The sequence below is a fragment of the Carex rostrata genome, chromosome 34 (genome assembly GCF_964058835.1).
Source record: "Carex rostrata chromosome 34, lpCarRost1.2, whole genome shotgun sequence".
Lineage (NCBI taxonomy): Eukaryota > Viridiplantae > Streptophyta > Magnoliopsida > Poales > Cyperaceae > Carex > Carex rostrata.
In genome coordinates, this window is record NC_135951.1 from 1,946,607 (window position 1) to 1,966,764 (window position 20,158).

General features: G+C 35.6%; 1 protein-coding gene across 3 annotated transcripts in view; it reads left to right on the forward strand.

The window, feature by feature from the left end:
- The first annotated feature begins 9,938 nt into the window (after positions 1-9,938).
- The window catches only part of LOC144548992 (putative disease resistance protein RGA3), a 50,520-nt gene continuing 40,300 nt past the window's right edge, over positions 9,939-20,158 (forward strand). For 2 of the 3 annotated variants that reach the window (XM_078297721.1, XM_078297722.1), the window contains exons 1-2: positions 9,939-10,390; positions 10,622-13,216. In XM_078297721.1, coding sequence (XP_078153847.1) covers positions 10,019-10,390; positions 10,622-13,216 — 2,967 coding nt within the window. In that variant the 5' untranslated portion in view covers positions 9,939-10,018. Of the gene's footprint in view, positions 10,391-10,621; positions 13,217-13,622; positions 13,746-14,160; positions 14,407-15,293; positions 15,487-20,158 lie in introns of those variants that run through there. The other variant, XM_078297720.1, reaches the window with a different exon arrangement.

Here is a 20,158-nt window from a genome sequence, read left to right on the forward strand (position 1 = left end):
GTTAGTTTATAGAAAATACTAACAAAATATACTTGAAAAATAAAATAAAAATTATAAAAAAAATTATAATATCATTACTCTTAAGAATGATTAAGCCAGCCAACAGTCAATTGTTGTCGATCTTGGCGAATTTTTGCTCATTGTCTAAATCTCCCCTGTTTTTTCCTCTATCTTTAAATTTCGGCTTTTTGATATGGCCTTTTTAATCATTTCTCTAGGCAAAGAAAGCATGATTAGAAGGTGAAATACAAAACACAAGTGCTAGACTGGTTTGATATCCATTAATTGTTTAAATAATGTTGAATACATTGTAACATTGCAAGCAAAATACTCTGTACAAGTGCACGATGTGTTAGTGTTAGTTCGGCCATCACGTGGTCTCTAGGACCATTTATTCTCCATAGCATGATGAACGGTCTCTAGGACCATTTGGAAGTTTTAATAGACAAAGCATTAAATTGGATACATTTTGGAGTTTTAAAATTTAGAAGGGCAAATATGATATTATCTATTTTTTCTATTCTTTTTTTTTTCTTTAATTCTTCTTCTCTTAATAATGATTTAGTAAGCCAACAGTCAATTTTGTCCTTGGCCAGTATGAATCCGCATCCCCTGAGATATTTCAATTTTTTAGTTGATACGTGTAAAAATCTCAATCGTTCATCACAAATCTTGAAACAACCAATTCCCTATTAGTACACCCTCTTCTCCTAAATAGGCACCGTTTAATATCTATCCCGTAAATTTAACAACTCAAAAGTTTGAGTTCTGTCAGAGGATATGCTTCCGGCCAGTTTTTGGTTGTTTTTCGGATGCCCCTGTTTTCTCTTTTTCTGATTTCCAGCTTTTCGATAAGACCTTGTTTTCTCTTTTCTTTTTCTTGGCAACATAAAAAATAGTAATGCTAGGCTGGCTTGATTTGTAACATTATAACATTTCATGCAGAATACTCTGTACTAGTTCACCATGGGTCAGTGTTAGCTCGGCTATTTCAAAATGGACTGTTTTGCCTTTCTTTCAGACAAAAAAATAATGTCTCACGCTGATCTAATCACTACATTATTAAAAATTTGTTTTGAGGACTAAACATATTATTAAAAATATTAATAAATTGACAAAAAGTTGGGACCTGTTTGTTGACAAATCCTTTGACATTTGAATGGGATCTTTCTGTCAATTAAAAACAACATTTTGATTTGCAAAACATGCACCAGTACAAATAACTTAATATTTCAGACTTGAGAGAGGAACATATATTCACTTTAGCTCACCAATGAAAATAACTTCTTTTTTTTCCTGTAAGTATATAAGCCCGAATTTTTTATTAATACCATTTAAAAAAATAAATAAACCAAAACACCACTGAAATTGAGGAATTTGAAAAATACTAGGGCCTCCAATTCGATCTTGGAGGTTGCAGATTGAATTGGAGGTTCCCAAAAACCTAAATATCAGTATATTACTATATTACAATGCATTTTTTGGTTTATAGGGAGTCTCCAATTCAATCTGCGGCTCTCCAAAAATGGGTCTGCATATTAAATTGGAGGCCCTGGTATTTTTTAAATTCACCATAATTTGTGCTTTTTTTTAACAGTGGTATTAATAAAAATTTCAGTATATACACCAATGAAAATAACTCAAAATTCAACAAATTATATATAACTGCCATATAATCCGGCCATTTTTATTAATAACCCAAAAAAAAAGTTTTTTACAAAAGTAACCCCAAAATCTGAGTTTTTCCAAATATAACCAAACCGCCAGGCATGCTGGCCGTCCACTTCTATAGCGGACCGCCAGGGACAAGGGCGGTCTGCTAGGGACCCGACCGCCAGCGTTCTGGGCGGTCCGCTTTTTTTTTTTTTTTTTTTTTTAGAGATCTGATTTTTTTTCTTAATATTTTCATTTGTGAAGTTTTAGTTTTGCTTAGAGTATTTGCCAAAAAATAAAACATTTGATATATTTATAAGTGATGTCGTAACTCTTTATAACTTTCAATTGATTTGTCAGTTGGATATCACAAGTCTAAAGATAACACTAATTAAGGACTTGGCCTTGATTCAAAAAATTTCAAGCTCTGACAGCTTGTTGATCTTCTTCTCTATATTTATGGTACTAAAACAATAGTTTAGAAATACTAAAATATGTTCAAATCTCAAATTAGATCTCTGTCCATGCACAAAGCACCCTAGACTGACCTCTGGTATGGTACCAAGTCCAAACTCAGCAGCCAAGCACTAGACAAAAGCTGCTGGTATAGTGCAATGCACTAAAAACATTAAATTTGACCTCTGTTGGTAAATCAGCAAGTCTGGACTGATACAGGGACCAAACTGAAAAAGTTATTACACCAGCATGTAGAGCATTAAAAAATACACATAATTGATACAAATTTCAATTTATTTGGATTTTTCTACAATTAGACAACATCACTTATAAATATATCAAATGTTTTATTTTTTGGCAAATATGATGCAATATGGTCCTGCGCATGCTTCACGAAAAGGGGCATAACTTTTGATCCGTCCGTCGGATCGGGCTGAAATTTTGACAGGAACTCCACAGCCCAAAACCGGATCCGAAACAATCTATGATTTGTTTCGCCCATTTTTGGGCTCAGATTCACGATCCGAGTCTTCCTTCATGGACTTTTGGACATGTCTTTATAATTTTAGAGTTTTTAGGGTCTTTTATGTTTTTTTTTTATGTATTTTCTATTTTTAGGGTTTGTATTTAAACAGACATCATGTCTTTTGGCAGAAGTTAGTTCTTGATGTATCAGTTTTATTAAAGAATTGAGAATCTATGTGATCTCAGAACCAAATCTATCTTTCCATTATTTTTTTTTCCAATTTCTTGATCGTTCGTGCATCAGCAAATATCCTAAGCAAAAAAAAACTAAAACAAATGAAAATATTAGGAAAAAATCAGATCTCTAAAAAAAAAAAAAAAAAAAAAAGCGGACCGCCCAGAACGCTGGCGGTCGGGTCCCTAACAGACCGCCCGTGTGCCTGGCGGTCCGCTATAGAAGTGGAAAAACTCAGATTTCAGGGTTACTTTTGTAAAAAACTTTTTGTTTGGGTTATTAATAAAAATGGCCGCATATAATCTCTTCAGCTAATAATAACTGAATTTACATCTGCAATTTCTGAAAAAGGTTACAGAAAGTAGGAATAGTTGAATGAAACATAAAATAATTTACATCTGCAATTTCTGCCTATGGGCTTATGATAAAAAAAAATTACTTCTACAATTTCTGATAAAAGTTCTTCTGTCCTTCCCTGAGGGCAGAGCCTCCTTTGCACCAAGGAACCTAGGAAGAGTTTATATAAATTATTTGTAAATAGAGCAAAATTTAACCTGAGGACAGAGCCTCCTTTGCACCAAATTTCCTTTTGTCCTTCCTGCAGTTACTGCTTCTCAGGAAATTGTAGAACTTTTTAACTGAAAATTGACCTTTTGTTGTGAGTTTGGAAATCAGTGTCTTGAGTTACATCAGGCGACATGCTATCAATGGGGGTTACAATTCTGATGCAATCTCATACCCAAAGAGTTGAACAAGCTGAGATACGTCAGGCGACGGGCTATCAATGGTGCCCGATTGCAGATCCACCTAGTTAATGGTCAATTAGGCGTAGATTCCTCTGTCTGTCATCTTGTGGAGACAGAGAGCCCCTTGAAACCACTGCTGTGCAATTACTTTACAATTTGACGCAAAGCGGTCCCGTTACGATCTTTCCCATTAAGCTCACGTACCGGTTTAGTAGTAATAGAGAAGAGTAAAGAGTCACAAACAAAACTAAACAACAAAACACTCAACTTTTCAATTCATTTTATCATTCACTGCCTTTCAATCAACAATCCCGTACATATTTAAAGGAGACAAAAATTAAATGGTTTCATAGGAAATGCAAACTATTAAATACTATTAATTCCAAGTTTTAGTAAACCAACGGAACTTTTAACTCTCATCAAAATCCATACAGTCAAATAATTTATTTAATTCTTTGAAGACCGCCATGCATTCATCCATCCAGTCAAACTATTTATTTTCTTCTTTGAAGACCACCATGCATTCTCAATAATACCCATTATTTCAATTCGGGTGCATGCACTCAAAGTAATTAGGATCAAATTTCAAGTTGTAGATATAATTCCTTGATTCGCTTGGATCTGGTGTGGCCATCGTTTACGTTCAAATATGAATTGAACATTTCTTCGATATGCACCGCGTCAAGCTTCCCGGGTTGGTTGAAGCATGTCCTCAAGCTTGCATCTTTTTCATAGTACTTGTGGAGATGACTAACATTGACCGTGTTGGAGTTGTGAAAATTATTGGGTAATTTCACGCGGTAAGCATTTGTGTCAAACTTCTCCAAAATCTCACACGGTCCAAATTTACATTTTATCGTACCATTCTTTTCTTTGTAGAATTCTTTAAAACAATACAATTTTAAATCAAATACTATTAAATCTTTGTCGACCTCTTTCGCATTGGAATTTCTACACATCTGTTTCTGCTGTACCGCTCTCGAAATCAACGAACTAGAGCCGGCTTCAATCGTTAATGGTTTGGCACTTAGTTGTAGGAATGAATCATTGTAGTTGACCGTCAAGGCTTCATTTTTGGTCAAACACAAATGTTTGGTTTGCAACAAAAAATTATATCTAACCTCCATGGAATAAGAATTTGCTAAATTACTCGTAAACATTGGGAAGTCACCAACAAAGTCTTCTTCAAAGTTTGAAGAGTTCTCAACGGATTTTGTTTCTAGCTTGAGTTCATCTGTCAAGGTGTTGACTTCGCCGTCATCATCGGGCTCATGAATTTCTTCAACATTGACAAGCCCATCAACAAGCTCATCTATTTGTTCTAGACACTCTTCCGCTTGAGTGGTGGCCTTTTCGTCCGTAATCTGTTGAGAACATGTGCTCGGTGGGGTGTGGTGTTTATGTCGATCCTTTTTATCGCATGCCACCAAAGATTTGTTTTCGCGGAAGGTATTGATCTCTTCATCTTCTCTATTGATATTTTCTTCTTTAAAACCACAAGGCAAACAGTTCAGGTATTTGAAAGTGTTGTCTCTCCGTTTGAGGTGAGGAGGAGAAACAATATTATTAGAGATGTTGTAACCGTGGTGGTGAGGCAAAATGTTGTTGTAGCTTGTAGAGTCGTGCCTCGTCTGACGGTCATGATTCTCACTTTGTCGGTAGTTGAGCAGTAAGAACTCATGAGTCATTTCACGCTTCAAATCGAACCAATTGTTGAGAGGGGGAAGACCGTCAAGGTAGCGGCGAAACTTAAAATTTTGCCACCAAGTCGCTGCTCATTCTTTGAAACGGATAGTCACCAATGGAACTCGTTTGTCGGGAGGGACTTCTTTTATCTCAAAGAATTTTTCCACGGTGTTAGTCCAATTGAGAAATTCCTCAGGTTTGAGCCTTCCCGAAAAATTAGGAATTTCAACACGTAGTCCGCCATCCCATATTGGTTCTCGATTTTGGTGATTTTGGTGTTTGTTTTGGTTGTTGGTGGGTGCAAGGCGTTCAACTAGAGTAGTGAGGAGTTTTATTTTTTCGGTATGATTTTGTTGCATACGGTCAAGAATAGCGATAAGGTTGGGATCGGCCATTGTTGTTGCGATGATAATGCCCAGTTGAATGATTGATGGAGATATAACTTCACGCAAGCGCGAAGATGGATGTTGAATTTGGCGGTTGGTGGTGATACAACTTCACGCAAGCATGAAGGTGGTTGTTGAACTTGGCGGTTAACGGAGAAACAACTTCACGCAGGCATGAAGGTGGTTGTCGAACCTGGCTCTGATACCACTTGACGCAAAGCGGTCCCGTTACGATCTTGCCCGTTAAGCTCACGTACCGGTTTAGTAGTAATAGAGAAGAGTAAAGAGTCACAAACAAAACTAAACAACAAAACACTCAACTTTTCAATTCATTTTATCATTCGATCACTGCCTTTCAATCAACAATCCCGTACATATTTAAAGGAGACAAAAATTAAATGGTTTCATAGGAAATGCAAACTATTAAATACTATTAATTCTAATTTTTAGTAAACCAACGGAACTTTAACTCTCATCAAAATCCATACAGTCAAATAATTTATTTAATTCTTTGAAGACCGCCATGCATTCATCCATCTAGTCAAACTATTTATTTCCTTCTTTGAAGACCACCATGCATTCAATAATACCCATTAATTCAACTCAGGTGCATGCACTCAAAGTAATTAGGATCAAATTTCAAGTTGTGGATATAATTTCTTGATTCGCTTGGATCTGGTGTGGCCATCATTTACATTCAAATATGAATTGAACATTTCTTCAATACGCACCGCGTCACAATTCTAATGCAATTCTCTTTTTATCAGTTTTTCCCCAAAAAAATCGTCTAGTGAGTCCCATTAACTCCTTTGATTACCGGCTTGTGAATTATAAACGTTGCCATGAAATATGCACTAGTGGAAAAACTGAAATCAGGATCGGCCTATTTGGATCGGCTGTATGAACCAACTGATACTAATACCTATCTGGATCGATTTTATCAATAAAACCGATACTAAAAGCTAATGAAAACACAGCACATGAACTAATTGGATCGGTTCCTAGCTAAGAACCGATCCAGATAGTATCTGAATCGGTTCTAAGCTAAGAACCGATCCTAATACTCGATAATTAGGATCGGTTCTTAGCTTAGAACCGATCCTGATACTATTTTTTTTTCAAAGATGGGTCTGCAAAAAAAAAAAAAAAGTATCAGGAACGGTTGTTTATAAACACTCGTTCCTGATACTGTTTTTTTTTTTTTTTTTTTTTTCAAAGTTGGTTCTGCAAAAAAAAAAAAAAAAAAAAAATAGTATCAGGATCGGCTGTTTATAAACAACCGTTCCTGATACTTTTTTTTTTTTTTTTTGCAGACCCATCTTTGAAAAAAAAATAGTATCAGAATCGGTTCTTATATAGGAACCGATCCAGATAGTATCTGGAACGGTTGTTTATAAACACCCGTTCCTGATACTTTTTTTTTTTTTTCAAAGATGGGTCTGCAAAAAAAAAAAAGTATCAGGAACGGCTGTTTATAAACAACCGTTCCTGATACTTTTTTTTTTTTGTTTTTTTTTTTTTCAAAGTTGGTTCTGCAAAAAAAAAAAAAAAAAAAAATAGTGTCAGGATTGGCTGTTTATAAACAACCGTTCCTGATACTTTTTTTTTTTTTTTTTTGCAGACCCATCTTTGAAAAAAAAATAGTATCAGGATCGGTTCTTATATAGGAACCGATCCAGATAATATCTGGATCGGTTCTAAGCTAAGAACCGATCCTAATTATCAAGTATTAGGATCGGTTCTTAGCTTAGAACCGATCCAATTAGTTCATGTGCTGTGTTTTCATTAGCTTTTGCAGAACCATCTTTGAAAAAAAATAGTATTAGGATCGGTTGTTTCAAAAAACCGATCCAGATAGTCCATTTTAGGTTTTTATTTTTCCGCGCTCATCCCTTTTCTCCTTGCGTCTCTCCATTATTCAAAATTACAACTCTCTCAACTCCTTGTCTCCTCTAGCGGCAAGTCTCCTCCTCTCCCTCCGTCTTGCCGTCTCCTCTCAGTCCGATCGGCTCAATAAAAAGAGTGCTCGGTGCTCAACGCAAGTGTGCTCGGCGCAATAAATCCACTCACTCGCTCGGTGCTCGGTGCTCGGCCCTCTCCTCTCAGTCCGCTCGCCTCTCAGTTTAGGTAAATTTGCTAGATTAGTTTTGCTAGTTTAAGTAATTTTAAATTATCAAATCAATTCAATTCGGTTTCAAATCAATTCGGTTTCATTTAAATCAATTCGGCTAGTTTAGTTTTGGATTGAAATTACATGGGATGGTATTCTGTTTTATCAAATCAATCCGGTTTCAATTCTTTGGGTACCATAAATCCTAAAAGAATAATATTGCAATTTTTCTTCAATGAAATGACAAATGGAAGCAAGCCCGATTGTGTGAATAAATGAATATGATATATGTTTTTGGGTAAATTGATATATATATCTCTGTGCTTAGATAAATTATGATCTATATATGTTTTTGGAAACAACCGATCCTCATACTATTTTTTTTCAAAGATGGTTCTGCAAAAAAAAAAAAAAAAAAAAAAAAAAAAAAAAAAAAAAAAAATAGTATCAGGAACGGTTGTTTATAAACAACCGTTCCTGATACTATTTTTTTTTTTTTTGCAGAACCAACTTTGAAAAAAAAAATAGTATCAGGATCGGTTGTTTAAACAACCGATCCTGATAGTTTCTATTTGGATCGGTTATTTAACCGATCCAGATTATTGTAGTATCAGTGTCGCCTTCATCAGGATCGGTTGTATTCCGATACTGATATGCGTATATAACCGATCCTGATTCCATATTTTCCACTAGTGATGAGTAACGACTGAAGTACAGATTTTATAAGGGTTAGCCAGCCAGCAGGAGGTGTTGAGTTTTGCAGAAAATTTTTAAATGAGGAAATCATACCCACGTTTTGAAGTATGAATTGGGGCCAAGTCTGGCAGGGTTTTTCATGAAGAGAAGCTGAGATTCCTCGGGCTGCATTAGGAGGCCGGTATGCTGGCTGAAGCAGCCCAGATGGTGTGGCGTACCACCTCAACACCATCCGAACTGCAATCCTGCAATGCTGACTAGTTTTAAAATGAAGCATTCCTTCTCTCTTATCGTCTACTCTCCGATGCACACCGTACCTGTGATATATTTGCTGTAGGTTGTGGATCCAATCCCTGCTTATTTTATTTTTTTCTTACCATGATAATTAATTGCATATTAAGATTAGATCATCAAACATTTGCCGGTTTAGGGATCGGCAGACCGTCTGTGGGCCTGTGGGGAACTCTTTTTGATGCACGACTGCTTGATGGTGGACTGCTTCTAGGCGATGTGGTCGTTGCATCCTATGGTGAGCATACAGCTGACCAAGGTCAAAACAGTTTTGGCTTCACGTATCAACAGTACTGATCAAAAACCGATGGTGCCGTGCAAGAGCAGATGGCTTCACGTATCAAAAGTTAAAAGTGTCTAAATCACAGGTGGTGCCGTGATTTACAAAGTGGATACGATCATGAAGGACATTACAAAGTGAATTAGAAAAGCACTGATTATGACTGTGTCCCTGTCTGTTGTGATCTTGACTGGCTTCATAGTTAAAATCCTCAAAGGAATTTAGTCGAGCAAGTGATGCGCACATGCTAAGAACATAAACCCGTTCATTAAGCTACAGATATATCTGAGACCTTATTTATATCCCTAAAACTCAACATATTTCTCACAAAAATATCGGTTAACGAATGCCCAAAATTGTGAGAAACATCCAGAATCACTAGTTTGACAACAACATTTGTAAAGAAACAGCTCAGATTGGTGCCTCCCTGTGAAAGAGAGAGAGAGTAGGGGTGAAACGTGAAAAGGCACTCAATGAAACAAGGGGTCGGTGTAGGTGAGATCTGAGAAATGAAGGGACTGTTTGGGGGAAAGCGGAATTGGAATTGAGAGCAACTAATAACATTTGCGTTGCATCAAGATGCGTGCGATCGAAAGTTCTGCTAAAGATGAAAGGAAAAACAAGAAATTAGTTACAAGGACTTCATAAAGCCCAGTAATTAATAATCTGAGAGAAACAGATGGGCTAGGCCTATTACCAGGAATTCGTAGAGCCCAGTAACTAATAATATTTTGTCCTTATTTATACAACCACAGAGCTTTCAACAAGGTAATTATTAGTGACCCCACTGTGGCCCACTTCTCAAAAGTCCACACTTTCGTTAAAAAGAAAATAAAAATAAAAATAGAACTTTGAAATTAAACATTGACTACTTCACAAATTCTTATCCACACCATTTCGAAGAGGTTACCTTATCTCTTCAGATCCAAGGTTCTTTCCTCCCTGTCATTTCTCATTTTCACAACACATCTAAAAAAGCAGAATATACAGACTCAAACACTTGTTCCTTGCTAAATGGCATGGAATGTGATAACCTCTGTGGTCTCTCTAGCCACCAATTTGCTCCCATCAATTAGAGCCTCTGCGCATGCTTCTTCTTCCTCTTCTTCAAATTCTAATAACTCTGATAGGGAGCGTGCGCGAGCCGTTGAGGAGGATCTTGAGAGGCTGATGCGAACTCTGGAGCGAATCAAGGCCACACTGTATGATGCTGAGGAGAAGGAGATCAGAGACCGCTCTGTCAAGCTCTGGCTCAAGGAGCTCAAGAAGGTTGCTTATGATGCCGAGGATGTGCTCGGTGAGTACCAGTATGAGGTCACACGTGTCCAAGTAGAGGCAAGAAACGCTTCTGAGGCTTCTGGTTCTCACAAGAGAGAGCAGATAGAGGTTAGTACCTTGTGCATATATAGAAATTAAAAGGATCTTACTTGTGATAGTGTTACTAAATGCAACTTTTTTTTTCTTTTTGTTGGATTGGCATCCACTGGACTAGTCACTTGTTTTATAATAAGCTTGTCAAATCTAACATCAGAGTGTCAATTGATCCCTTCATTATCATGTTTAGTTTACAAATAATAAAATTTGACATACTCATCTAATAAATTCCTTTTTGGACAGTACATTGTTACTATTCCTAATGGAACTGTAGATCGGCTTAACAAAATAAGAAACCGATTTGATGAAATAGCAAACGATCGTGAGGCTCTCCAATTAAGGGAGAGTGATGGGGTGAGGCGTCCAAACAACAAAATTTCACGACCCCCAACGGGTCACATGGTGGATGAGGCAAACATTTTTGGCAGAGATGCTGACATTTCAGAGGTCATTGATTTCTTACTAACTGAAAAAGAAAATTCATTCTCAATCATTTCAATTGTTGGCAAAGGTGGGCTCGGAAAAACCACCATATCTCAGCTTGTCTACAAAGATGAGAGGATTTCCCAGTGCTTTGATTTAAATGGGTGGGTATGTGTCTCCGAAGAATTTGATGTCAGGGGACTCATCAAAGAAACCATTGAATCATTCTCCGAAACCAACTGTGGTTTAAGTGGGTTGAGCCAATTACAAGATGAGCTTGCAAAAATTGTTAAGGGAAAAACAATACTACTCGTTTTAGATGATGTGTGGAACGAGAATCAAAATCTTTGGGAGTCGTTTCGAGTTCCTTTAAAAGAAGCAAGGACGGTCAGAATTCTCGTGACAACAAGAAATAAAAAAGTAGCAAAGGTCATGCAAACAACAACCTATTTGAACCCAAGTACCTTGTCTGAATATTCATGCTGGCAGTTATTTGAGCATTATGCATTTAGTGGTACAAGTTACACCATGCCAAAACACTTGGTAGATATGGGAAGGAAGATTACCCGAAAGTGTGGTGGGTTGCCATTGGCTGTAAAGTCAATAGCAAGTCTCCTTAGGCATGAAACTGATGAAGAGGTTTGGATGGAGATTCTGGAAAGTGGTCTTTGGGAAATAAAAGAATCAAAAGAAGAGATTTTCCCAGCACTTCAGATTAGCTATGCTCATCTACCAGCTCATCTTAAACCGTGTTTTTTGTTTTCCTCAATGTACCCAAAAGATTACATGATAAAAAAAATGGATTTGATAAAGTTGTGGATCGCTCATGGGTATGTTGAGTCCTGGAGCAATAGAAAAATCATTGAAATTGGTGTTGAATATTATAATGAGTTAAAAGAGAGGTCCTTTCTTGATGATGCAACTACAAGATTCAAAGAAGAATCTTGTAAGTTGCATGATATAATCCATGATCTTGCTCGACTTATTTCTGAGAATGAACACTACTCGGTGGAGATCAATCATCCACTTTATATTCAAGAGAGAACTGTTCCACGAGAATCATACCATTTATATGTAAGAGGTTCAATGGGATATGTAAATAAAATTCTCCAACAAACTATGAAGGGTTTAAGAACTATTTTTATGGATATCCATTGGGGAGACGTAACCTTGTGTAACCTCACTCAATTTGAAGTGCTCAGGGTATTGATATTGAAATGGGATCGGTTGACAAAAATTCCTCACTCCATTTCCAAGTTGAAACATCTTACCTATCTAAGTATTACTTCTAAATATCTTAAAGTGTTACCATTATCCATTGGCCTCCTTTACAACCTACTGGCTTTAGAAGCTCATTGTAAATACCTTGAATATCTACCTGAAAATATTGGTGATCTTGCTAACTTACAGTTTTTATCTATTCGTGCCAATATTAAAAATCTACCAAAATCACTCTGTTCACTTACTAACTTGCTAGAATTAGCTATTCACAACCAAAAAACTATTCGTGATCGATTCTTGGATTATGTCCCCCATGGTCTTGTTAATTTTCCTTCACTAACAAAAGTTTCAGCAATGTGGAATGTTAGAAGTATAGGTTGGTTAAAGGATATGAAGGACCTTAAAGGAATGATCTCTATTGGAAGATTAAAGAACATTAATAATTTAGAAGATGCCAAACGTGCTAACCTGAGAAATAAGTGCAAACTTGAGATTTTAGAGTTATACTGGAATTATCACGTTGCTATTGGTAACAACGTGGACTCAAAGCTGGTATTAGATCTCGTACCAGGAGCTTGTGAGGGCAGGATAGTTGGGGCAGATGATATAAATTTTTCCTTGTTAGAATGCCTCCAGCCACATCCTAACCTCAAGGTACTTCGAGTAGGAGGTTACCCTTCTGCCATAGTACCAGGATGGATGAGGGATCCATTGTTATTGAAGTCAATTCAACAACTCAGGTTAGAAAGATTGGGCTATATTGAATCCCTTCCATTCGGTAATCTTCACACTCTCAAGTACCTCTACATTACTGGATGTTTTAGTATCCGAACTATGCAGCTGGAGCAGCTGCCCTCCCAGCTTGAAAGTTTGTATGTTTTTTGTTGTGATCACCTGGAGTTGATTACCGAACTAGGGCATCTGGATATGTTGGAAACACTGGAAATTGGTTATTGTAAAACCCTGAAATCAATAACAATGGATGGACTGCACTTGGTGGAATCTACTGAGCTATTTGGTGATTTCTCTCATGAAATGCCACAAATTAATCGGCAGAGCATTTCATCACTTACAAGGTTGTCAATTAAATATTGTGGTTCGCTTCATTCTCTGCCGGATGGGTTGATTCCATCTGGGCCTTGTGATGTGCGTGTTGAAGGTTGTGGCTTCCCTAACTACAAAAAATCAAATCAGGTTCATAATTTTATTATTATTATAATTATTATTATTTGAATATTTAGATTTTGACCACATAACTTTTTCACTTTTATGTAACCATTAGCCTTGGTAAGATTTGTTGACTAATCAAGCTGCTCCTATTTCAACAAATAAATATTTAATTTTTATATTACTTGTTTGTTTCTGATACATAAACTTTTGTCCAATTTTTTTTGCAAAGTTCTCTTGAATGATCGATGTATTCCTATTTTGGCTTCTTATTGATTAGATTAAAAAGAAAATCGCAAAATGTAGTTCAAGAGAAAAATCTGAATTTTGGCTTCTTATTTTTGATTAATTAAATCTGAATTTTGACTTAATTCCTTCATAAAAATGTACAGAAAAATGTACATAATTGATTAGATTTTTCTATTATTCTCAGGAAGGTTCGAGCTCGCACAATAGTGACGCAGATGAGAGGGAGGATGACGAGAGTGACGACTCAGATGAGGATGACGAGAGCTTGCACGATAGTGACGGGGATGAGAGGGAGGATGCAATTGAGGTTCATAACTTTATTATTATTATTTATTATTTGAATATTTAGATTTTGACCACTGAACTTTTTCACTTTTATGTAATCATTAGCCTTGGTAAGATTTGTTCACTAATCAAGCTGCTCATGTTTCCACAAATAAATATTTCATTATTTATTATTTGAATGATATCTTCCTATTTTGGCTTCTTATTGATTAGATTAAGGGAAAATTTTCTTCATGCCACCTCAAAACTTGAAAAATACCAAATTGCCACTTCAAAACTCAAAATTTCTTATTTGCCACCCTAAAATCATCAAATTTACCAAATTGCCACATTTTTACATCTGATATACATTTTTCCTTGAAATTATACTGAAAAGTGTTGTATAAAAAACGTATTTTTGTATTTCCAATTTTACCCTTCATTTTTCATTTGAACAGATGAAATTAGAAAATGGATCTGTCCAGTATCCTACGTCCACCAAAACCCAGAACCCTTCCTCCGCTAATACTAGAATCCCTTCGTCCCCTTCGCCTCTCTCCAGTACCTTTCCTCCGCCAAAACCCTTAACCCAATTCCGCCCCTCCAACAGAGACAAAATCGCATGGAGCGGAGCATTCAAAGCAGAGGCGCGACGACGAGATCACTCTCAACAAGAGTGCACCTGTCACTCCGCTCCATGAAAGGTGAGTATTTGATTTGAGCATTAGATGTATTTGTTCATAATTTGGCTTGATTGGATGGATAATGGTCATTAGACTGTACCAGTTGCCTACCAGCTTATGCAAGGTGTCTCCTTTCTGTAATTAGATTTTAATTGTTTAGTTTGTTTTTTGATCTATAGATTCCCATATCTACTAAGGTCAGGAAATTAGCATCTTGTTTCAGATTTATTTGTCTAGCTGGATTGTACGTTTCTGTACCAACATATTGTACCGACTTGGTCATTCATATTGGTATTGTACCTGTATCATGCTTCATTGAAAGCATAACCAAGGCTTACAAACTGATGAAAACGTTGTATCTTACTGAATGGATAAGTTACAATCGGGCTCCGTACCACTATGTACCACCAAATACGCAATCTTTGGCTGGTACCTATTATTATACTGTATGTATGCTGATTCTATCTTTATCAGTTCTGTATTCTATAGTAAAAAATCAATTGAAGGATAATTCAAATGGATCTTTTCAAATGAAGTATCTAAATGAATAAATCAAGAAAAAAGAAACTTTCACAGCTGTTGTTATTCTTCTAAATAAAAAATAAATAAAACATGATTTGTGTATTTGGTGGTACATAGTGTACGGAGCCCGACTGTAACTTATCCGTTCAGTCTGACAGGGATTTTTGCATTTTTTTTAAAATTCATTTTCTTGATTTTATTAATTAGAGTCAGAATTATGGTCATTTTATTACACACTAATTTTGTCTAGTACCAATATATGTGGGTTGGTAAAAGTGGTTGCAGGTAATGCATATTTGTTATAACACAAGTGCTTACTGGTATAAATAGTTGGTATTATATTTGCTTCTCTAACCTATCCCTTCCTGTCAATATTATTATTACAGAATCCTGATGACACCAAGAAATTAAGAGGGATGCAGCAACTTCTTTTTGCCTTTTTATGTCTTTACTTTTTAATCAGGAAAAAAATACATATGTTATGTGAGTTGTAATGAGAATCGGGCGTGACTCAAGTCTTTTTTTTGTTTTTTATAGTGTTGCCACTCTCTTGTTTAATAAATATGTTTCTAGATGCTATAGAGGACTACAAATCCAAACCAAGCATTAAAGAACTATAGCCCATGGTACTTTTCTTACAATGACTTGAGTTCTTTCATTGCTGATAAAAAAAAACTATAGCAGATATATAACAACTGAAGAATATCATGTTAAAGAAGCCAAGCCAAGCATCAAATGTTGTTGTACAAATAAATTTGGCACATAAAACTCAATATAATACAGCAACAAACGGCTGACAATTATATAAACACTGCTGCCTTTGAAATGACAAAAAAGGAATGATGCCTCCTAAAATGCACAATGAAATATCAAACAATGAATATAAGATCAAACAAACATATGAAACAATTTTACTAATAATATCGAAAGAACTACCACCTTCTAGCAAAACATCACCAAACATCTTCTATGAAAAGAAATTCAATTTTTTTTTTTAGGTTAAGGCCGGCAGCAAGTTGCAATCTTACAATTTCATTAATAAAAAAAATATTTACATAAATTTACAAACCCAAAAGGTACACAGAAAGAAAAGGATCTCTAAATAGTTCCAAATAAATATTTACATTGCACTACTCTAATTAGATGGACTCAAACCCGGACAATAATCAATTCTCCTTGATGCCTTGCATCATTCAGCATAGCACATATCAGCACCTTATCTCATGTACCAGTACATGTACCAGCATCCGTACCTTATCTCACGTACCAGTACATGTACCAGCATCCGTTTGTCATTGAAAATCTTGATGTTCCTCTCTCTCCAAAGCACCCACATCCGACAGCCCATGCCGTGTCCCACCTAGCTCTTGAGCCCCGCCACAGTGTACTGCCAGTCTGTCATGATCCAACCATAGTTGTTGTATTGGATGAATATTAGTACCCAGTAACCCGAAATTGAGCTCAATCAAGTACATTTTTCTGAGTACAGCTGAATTTTTGATGCGTTAGAATTTCTGAATTTAAAGGAGGTTTAATGCGTTAGAATTTCTGAAATATATGCAATAGCCCAATCTGACCTGACTGCGTAATAGGTTGGTTCTGGGTCAATATTTCCTGACCTGCTAGTTGGTTTGAGTCAACCCATTTAAACTATAACTAAAATTCCAACCTAACTTACTGCTTGCTGTCGATTTTACTGAGTCTTGATTAGTATTAGCAATAGATATGGCATATGCGAATTGCATGCATAGTAGACAACTGGAGAGAAATTTGGGGTTAGGCGAAGAGAAGGGAAGGGGAATGTGCGAAGGGAAGGGGTTAGCAATAGATCGGCCAGACCTCCAGCCTCCTCCGATGGAAGGGAAGGGAAGGGTTAGCCGAAGGGAAGGGTGAAAGAGAGAAAGAGGCGAAATGTTACTGGAGCGAAATTTCATCTATTTTTGAAGGGTAATTTTGGGAAATACGAAAATACGTTTTATTATACAATACTTTTCATAATAATTTTAATTAAATATGTATATTAGATGTATATTGTGGCAATTTGGTATTTTTCAAGTTTTGAAGTGGCATGGAGGAAATTTTCCCTTAGATTAAAGAGAAAATCGCAAATGTAGTTCAAGAGAAAAATCTGAATTTTGGCTTCTTATTTTTTATTAATTAAGTCTGAATTTTGACTTAATTCCTTCATAAAAATGTACATAATTAATTAGATTTTTCTATTATTCACAGGAAACTTCGAGCTCGCACCATACATTGATGCCCATTATCGAGGATGATGTCAGAGATGAGGGGGAGGATGACGATAGTGACTACTATAAATCAAATCAGGTTCATAATTTTATTATTATTATAATTATAATCTTTTGAATATTTAGATTTTGACCAACGAACTTTTTCACTTCTATGTAACCATCAGCCTTGGTAAGATTTGTTGACTAATCAAGTTGCTCCTGTTTCGACAAATAAATATTTCATTTTTATATTACTTTTCTGTTGCTGCTACATAAGCTCTTCTCCATTTTTTTTTACCACAGGAGTCCCCTCCAAGACCGTCGATAGAATTTAATTTACTATCTTCCTTTCGCCCACAGGAGTCCCCTCCAAGACCGTTGATAGAAATGAATTTACTATCTTCCTTTCACCCACAGGAGTCCCCTCCAAGATCGTCGATAGAAATGAATTTACTATCCAATTTATTATATGATTTGTAATTAATGAGAAGAATTTTCTTTGCTTGTGAGGACACATTTTCATTGTTTTTGTATTTTTTTTCTATGCTATTTTTCTTTTCTTCAAATATTCTTCTCTTGGGGTATGTTTGGTTGGATTGAGAATATATTATTCGGAATAGCCTATTTGGTATTTGGATGGGTTAGAATAGCCAAATATGGAATTCAAATTTTTTGATATATTAGCATAGGATATTTCTAAGAATTTTGAGATTTGACTATGCTAAATTGCTAATAAGACAAACCATAACTTTTCTTGATTTTGCTATTCTAGTTATTCTTATTTTGCGATCAAACATACCGATGAAGAATGATGAAGCAAGCCGATGGTGAAATTTTAAATTGACCAATTTTTGGTCGTTATTTGGATATCTGCTATTTTATTATATTTATATCCAATTTTCAACTTTCTGACAAGGCCTTTTTTCTCTTTGTTGCACATAAAATTAATTGATTAAACAGCACTTGCATAATCAATTTGAGTTCCAATGGTTGACAATCATTTTGAGTCCAACTTCCCTGGGGGTAAAAAGTGGCAATATTTTTTTTCTAAATCTTGGCAGAGGCTGCCAAGTTATAATTAGCAATAATAATTAAGATGAACCTTTTACCAAATTACATTTGATTCCACATAAAAACATTTTACTTCCAAGAAAAGAAAAAAGGAATTGAAAGCACAAATCTTATGTTCTTCAACTGTCAAACACAACATCAAGCAAAAAGAACAACCAAAAATATTACCATGTTCAATAGCTAACATCTATTGAGGGGCATGGGAGTATTACAAAAAAATAAAACAATAGAATAAAATATATATAGTAGAATCCGTAATAATATAACACAAAAATGCCTCTCATGGGTACGCTCAAAATGTCTATCTTCGTCACGTCCCATTTTATTTTTGGAAATACAAATTTAAAATGCTATATATATCCATTTATTCCCTCAAATCACAAATGTTGCAAGAGCACGAAAATTCTTAGTTTTCGTACCGAAATTTTTTTAGTTACCACCATAGTAGGAATTATCAGCCCATACCGATCCGGATCGGCCGATACGTATCGGTATCGTCCGACGTACACCGATCCGATACTGAGCCGATACTCACGGATTTTCTGTTTTTCATCCAATTTCTGCTATTTTGGTCCGATTCTAGTAATTATTCGTCTGAAAACTTGAACCCGTGATTGATTAAATAGAGTATAAACTATGCACATGTTAAAAACTCATCACATTCATTGATTAAATAGAGTATCAAGTATCAACTATGCTGAAATAGAGAAATATGAACCCGTGATTAAAGATGTTAATAATCTTTCATTTGGTTCTACAATGTCTTCTTTTTTTGTTCCAGACAATAATATCTCCATTTTTATCATAATACAAATGACGATGAATGACGATGAAGTGATCCAGTCAGTACGACATAGTTTCTGGCAGTGAAAGAGTGTGTTTATAGTTTTAATGTTTGTATTATATTGTATTAGTGGATTATTTGATTGTAATCATTTATCTAAACATAAATTATTGACAAATTAATTTTTTATCAATGTTTTCCTATTTTTTAGTGTAAAACAAGATTCTAGCCAAAAAGTCTGATTTTCTGATCCGAATTGGCCGATACCCGGCCGATACACCGATCCCGTATAAATATCGGCCGAGACCGATCCCGATCCTGATCCCGATACCGATAATTCCTACTATGGTTACCACCCTAAACTTTGAGAATTCTAATCTTATTGGTCAAAAATTCAGAATTTAACATGTGAGCAGACCTAGTCTAAGCGTTGTTTTTGACGGGTGTGCAGACTTTGTCTACGCACCACTTTGGTGAGAATACTGGGTCTGCTCACGGTTTTGTGACTAAATAAGGGCCCCTTACGGACCTTTTCTCGGCTCAACCTTTATGCACAGCAAACCGCTTCTAAAATGGTAACTTGTTTTTATTTTTATTAAATTATAAATTTATTTTATTAAATTAGATAGTTTATTAAATTAGAAAAATATAAATTGATTTTCTTAAATTAGATAGTTATTTTGTTAAATTAGAAAGTTAGTTTATTAAATTAGATATTTAGTTTATTTAGGTACATAGTAGACCAAAATAAACCAGAATTTAACCAAATTCGACCTGAATTGTCTGAAACTGTCAAAAATTAGACCATTTTTTTAACCAAAATTGTACCGTTTGTTAATTGACCATATTTGTTCAACTGTAGACCATAATTGAACCAAATTAAACCTTAATTTTTTTTTAATATGGCATCAAGTAGTGGTACCAAAGAAACCCTGGAAGATTATGTTACATGGGATTTGGACAACGAGCTGGTAGGGCGCATTTTTCCGCAGATGACGGAGGACCGTCTCAGCCCCGTGCTCTGGTTCCCCATGAAGATGCACAAGATTAAAAATGCATATGTAAGAACTAATGTGATTATTAATTTAGAAATTTATTTTATTGTAATAGTTAGTAACTTAGTATATTTGGGTATATGAGAAAGTGTGGGGGGCTGTTATTTGTT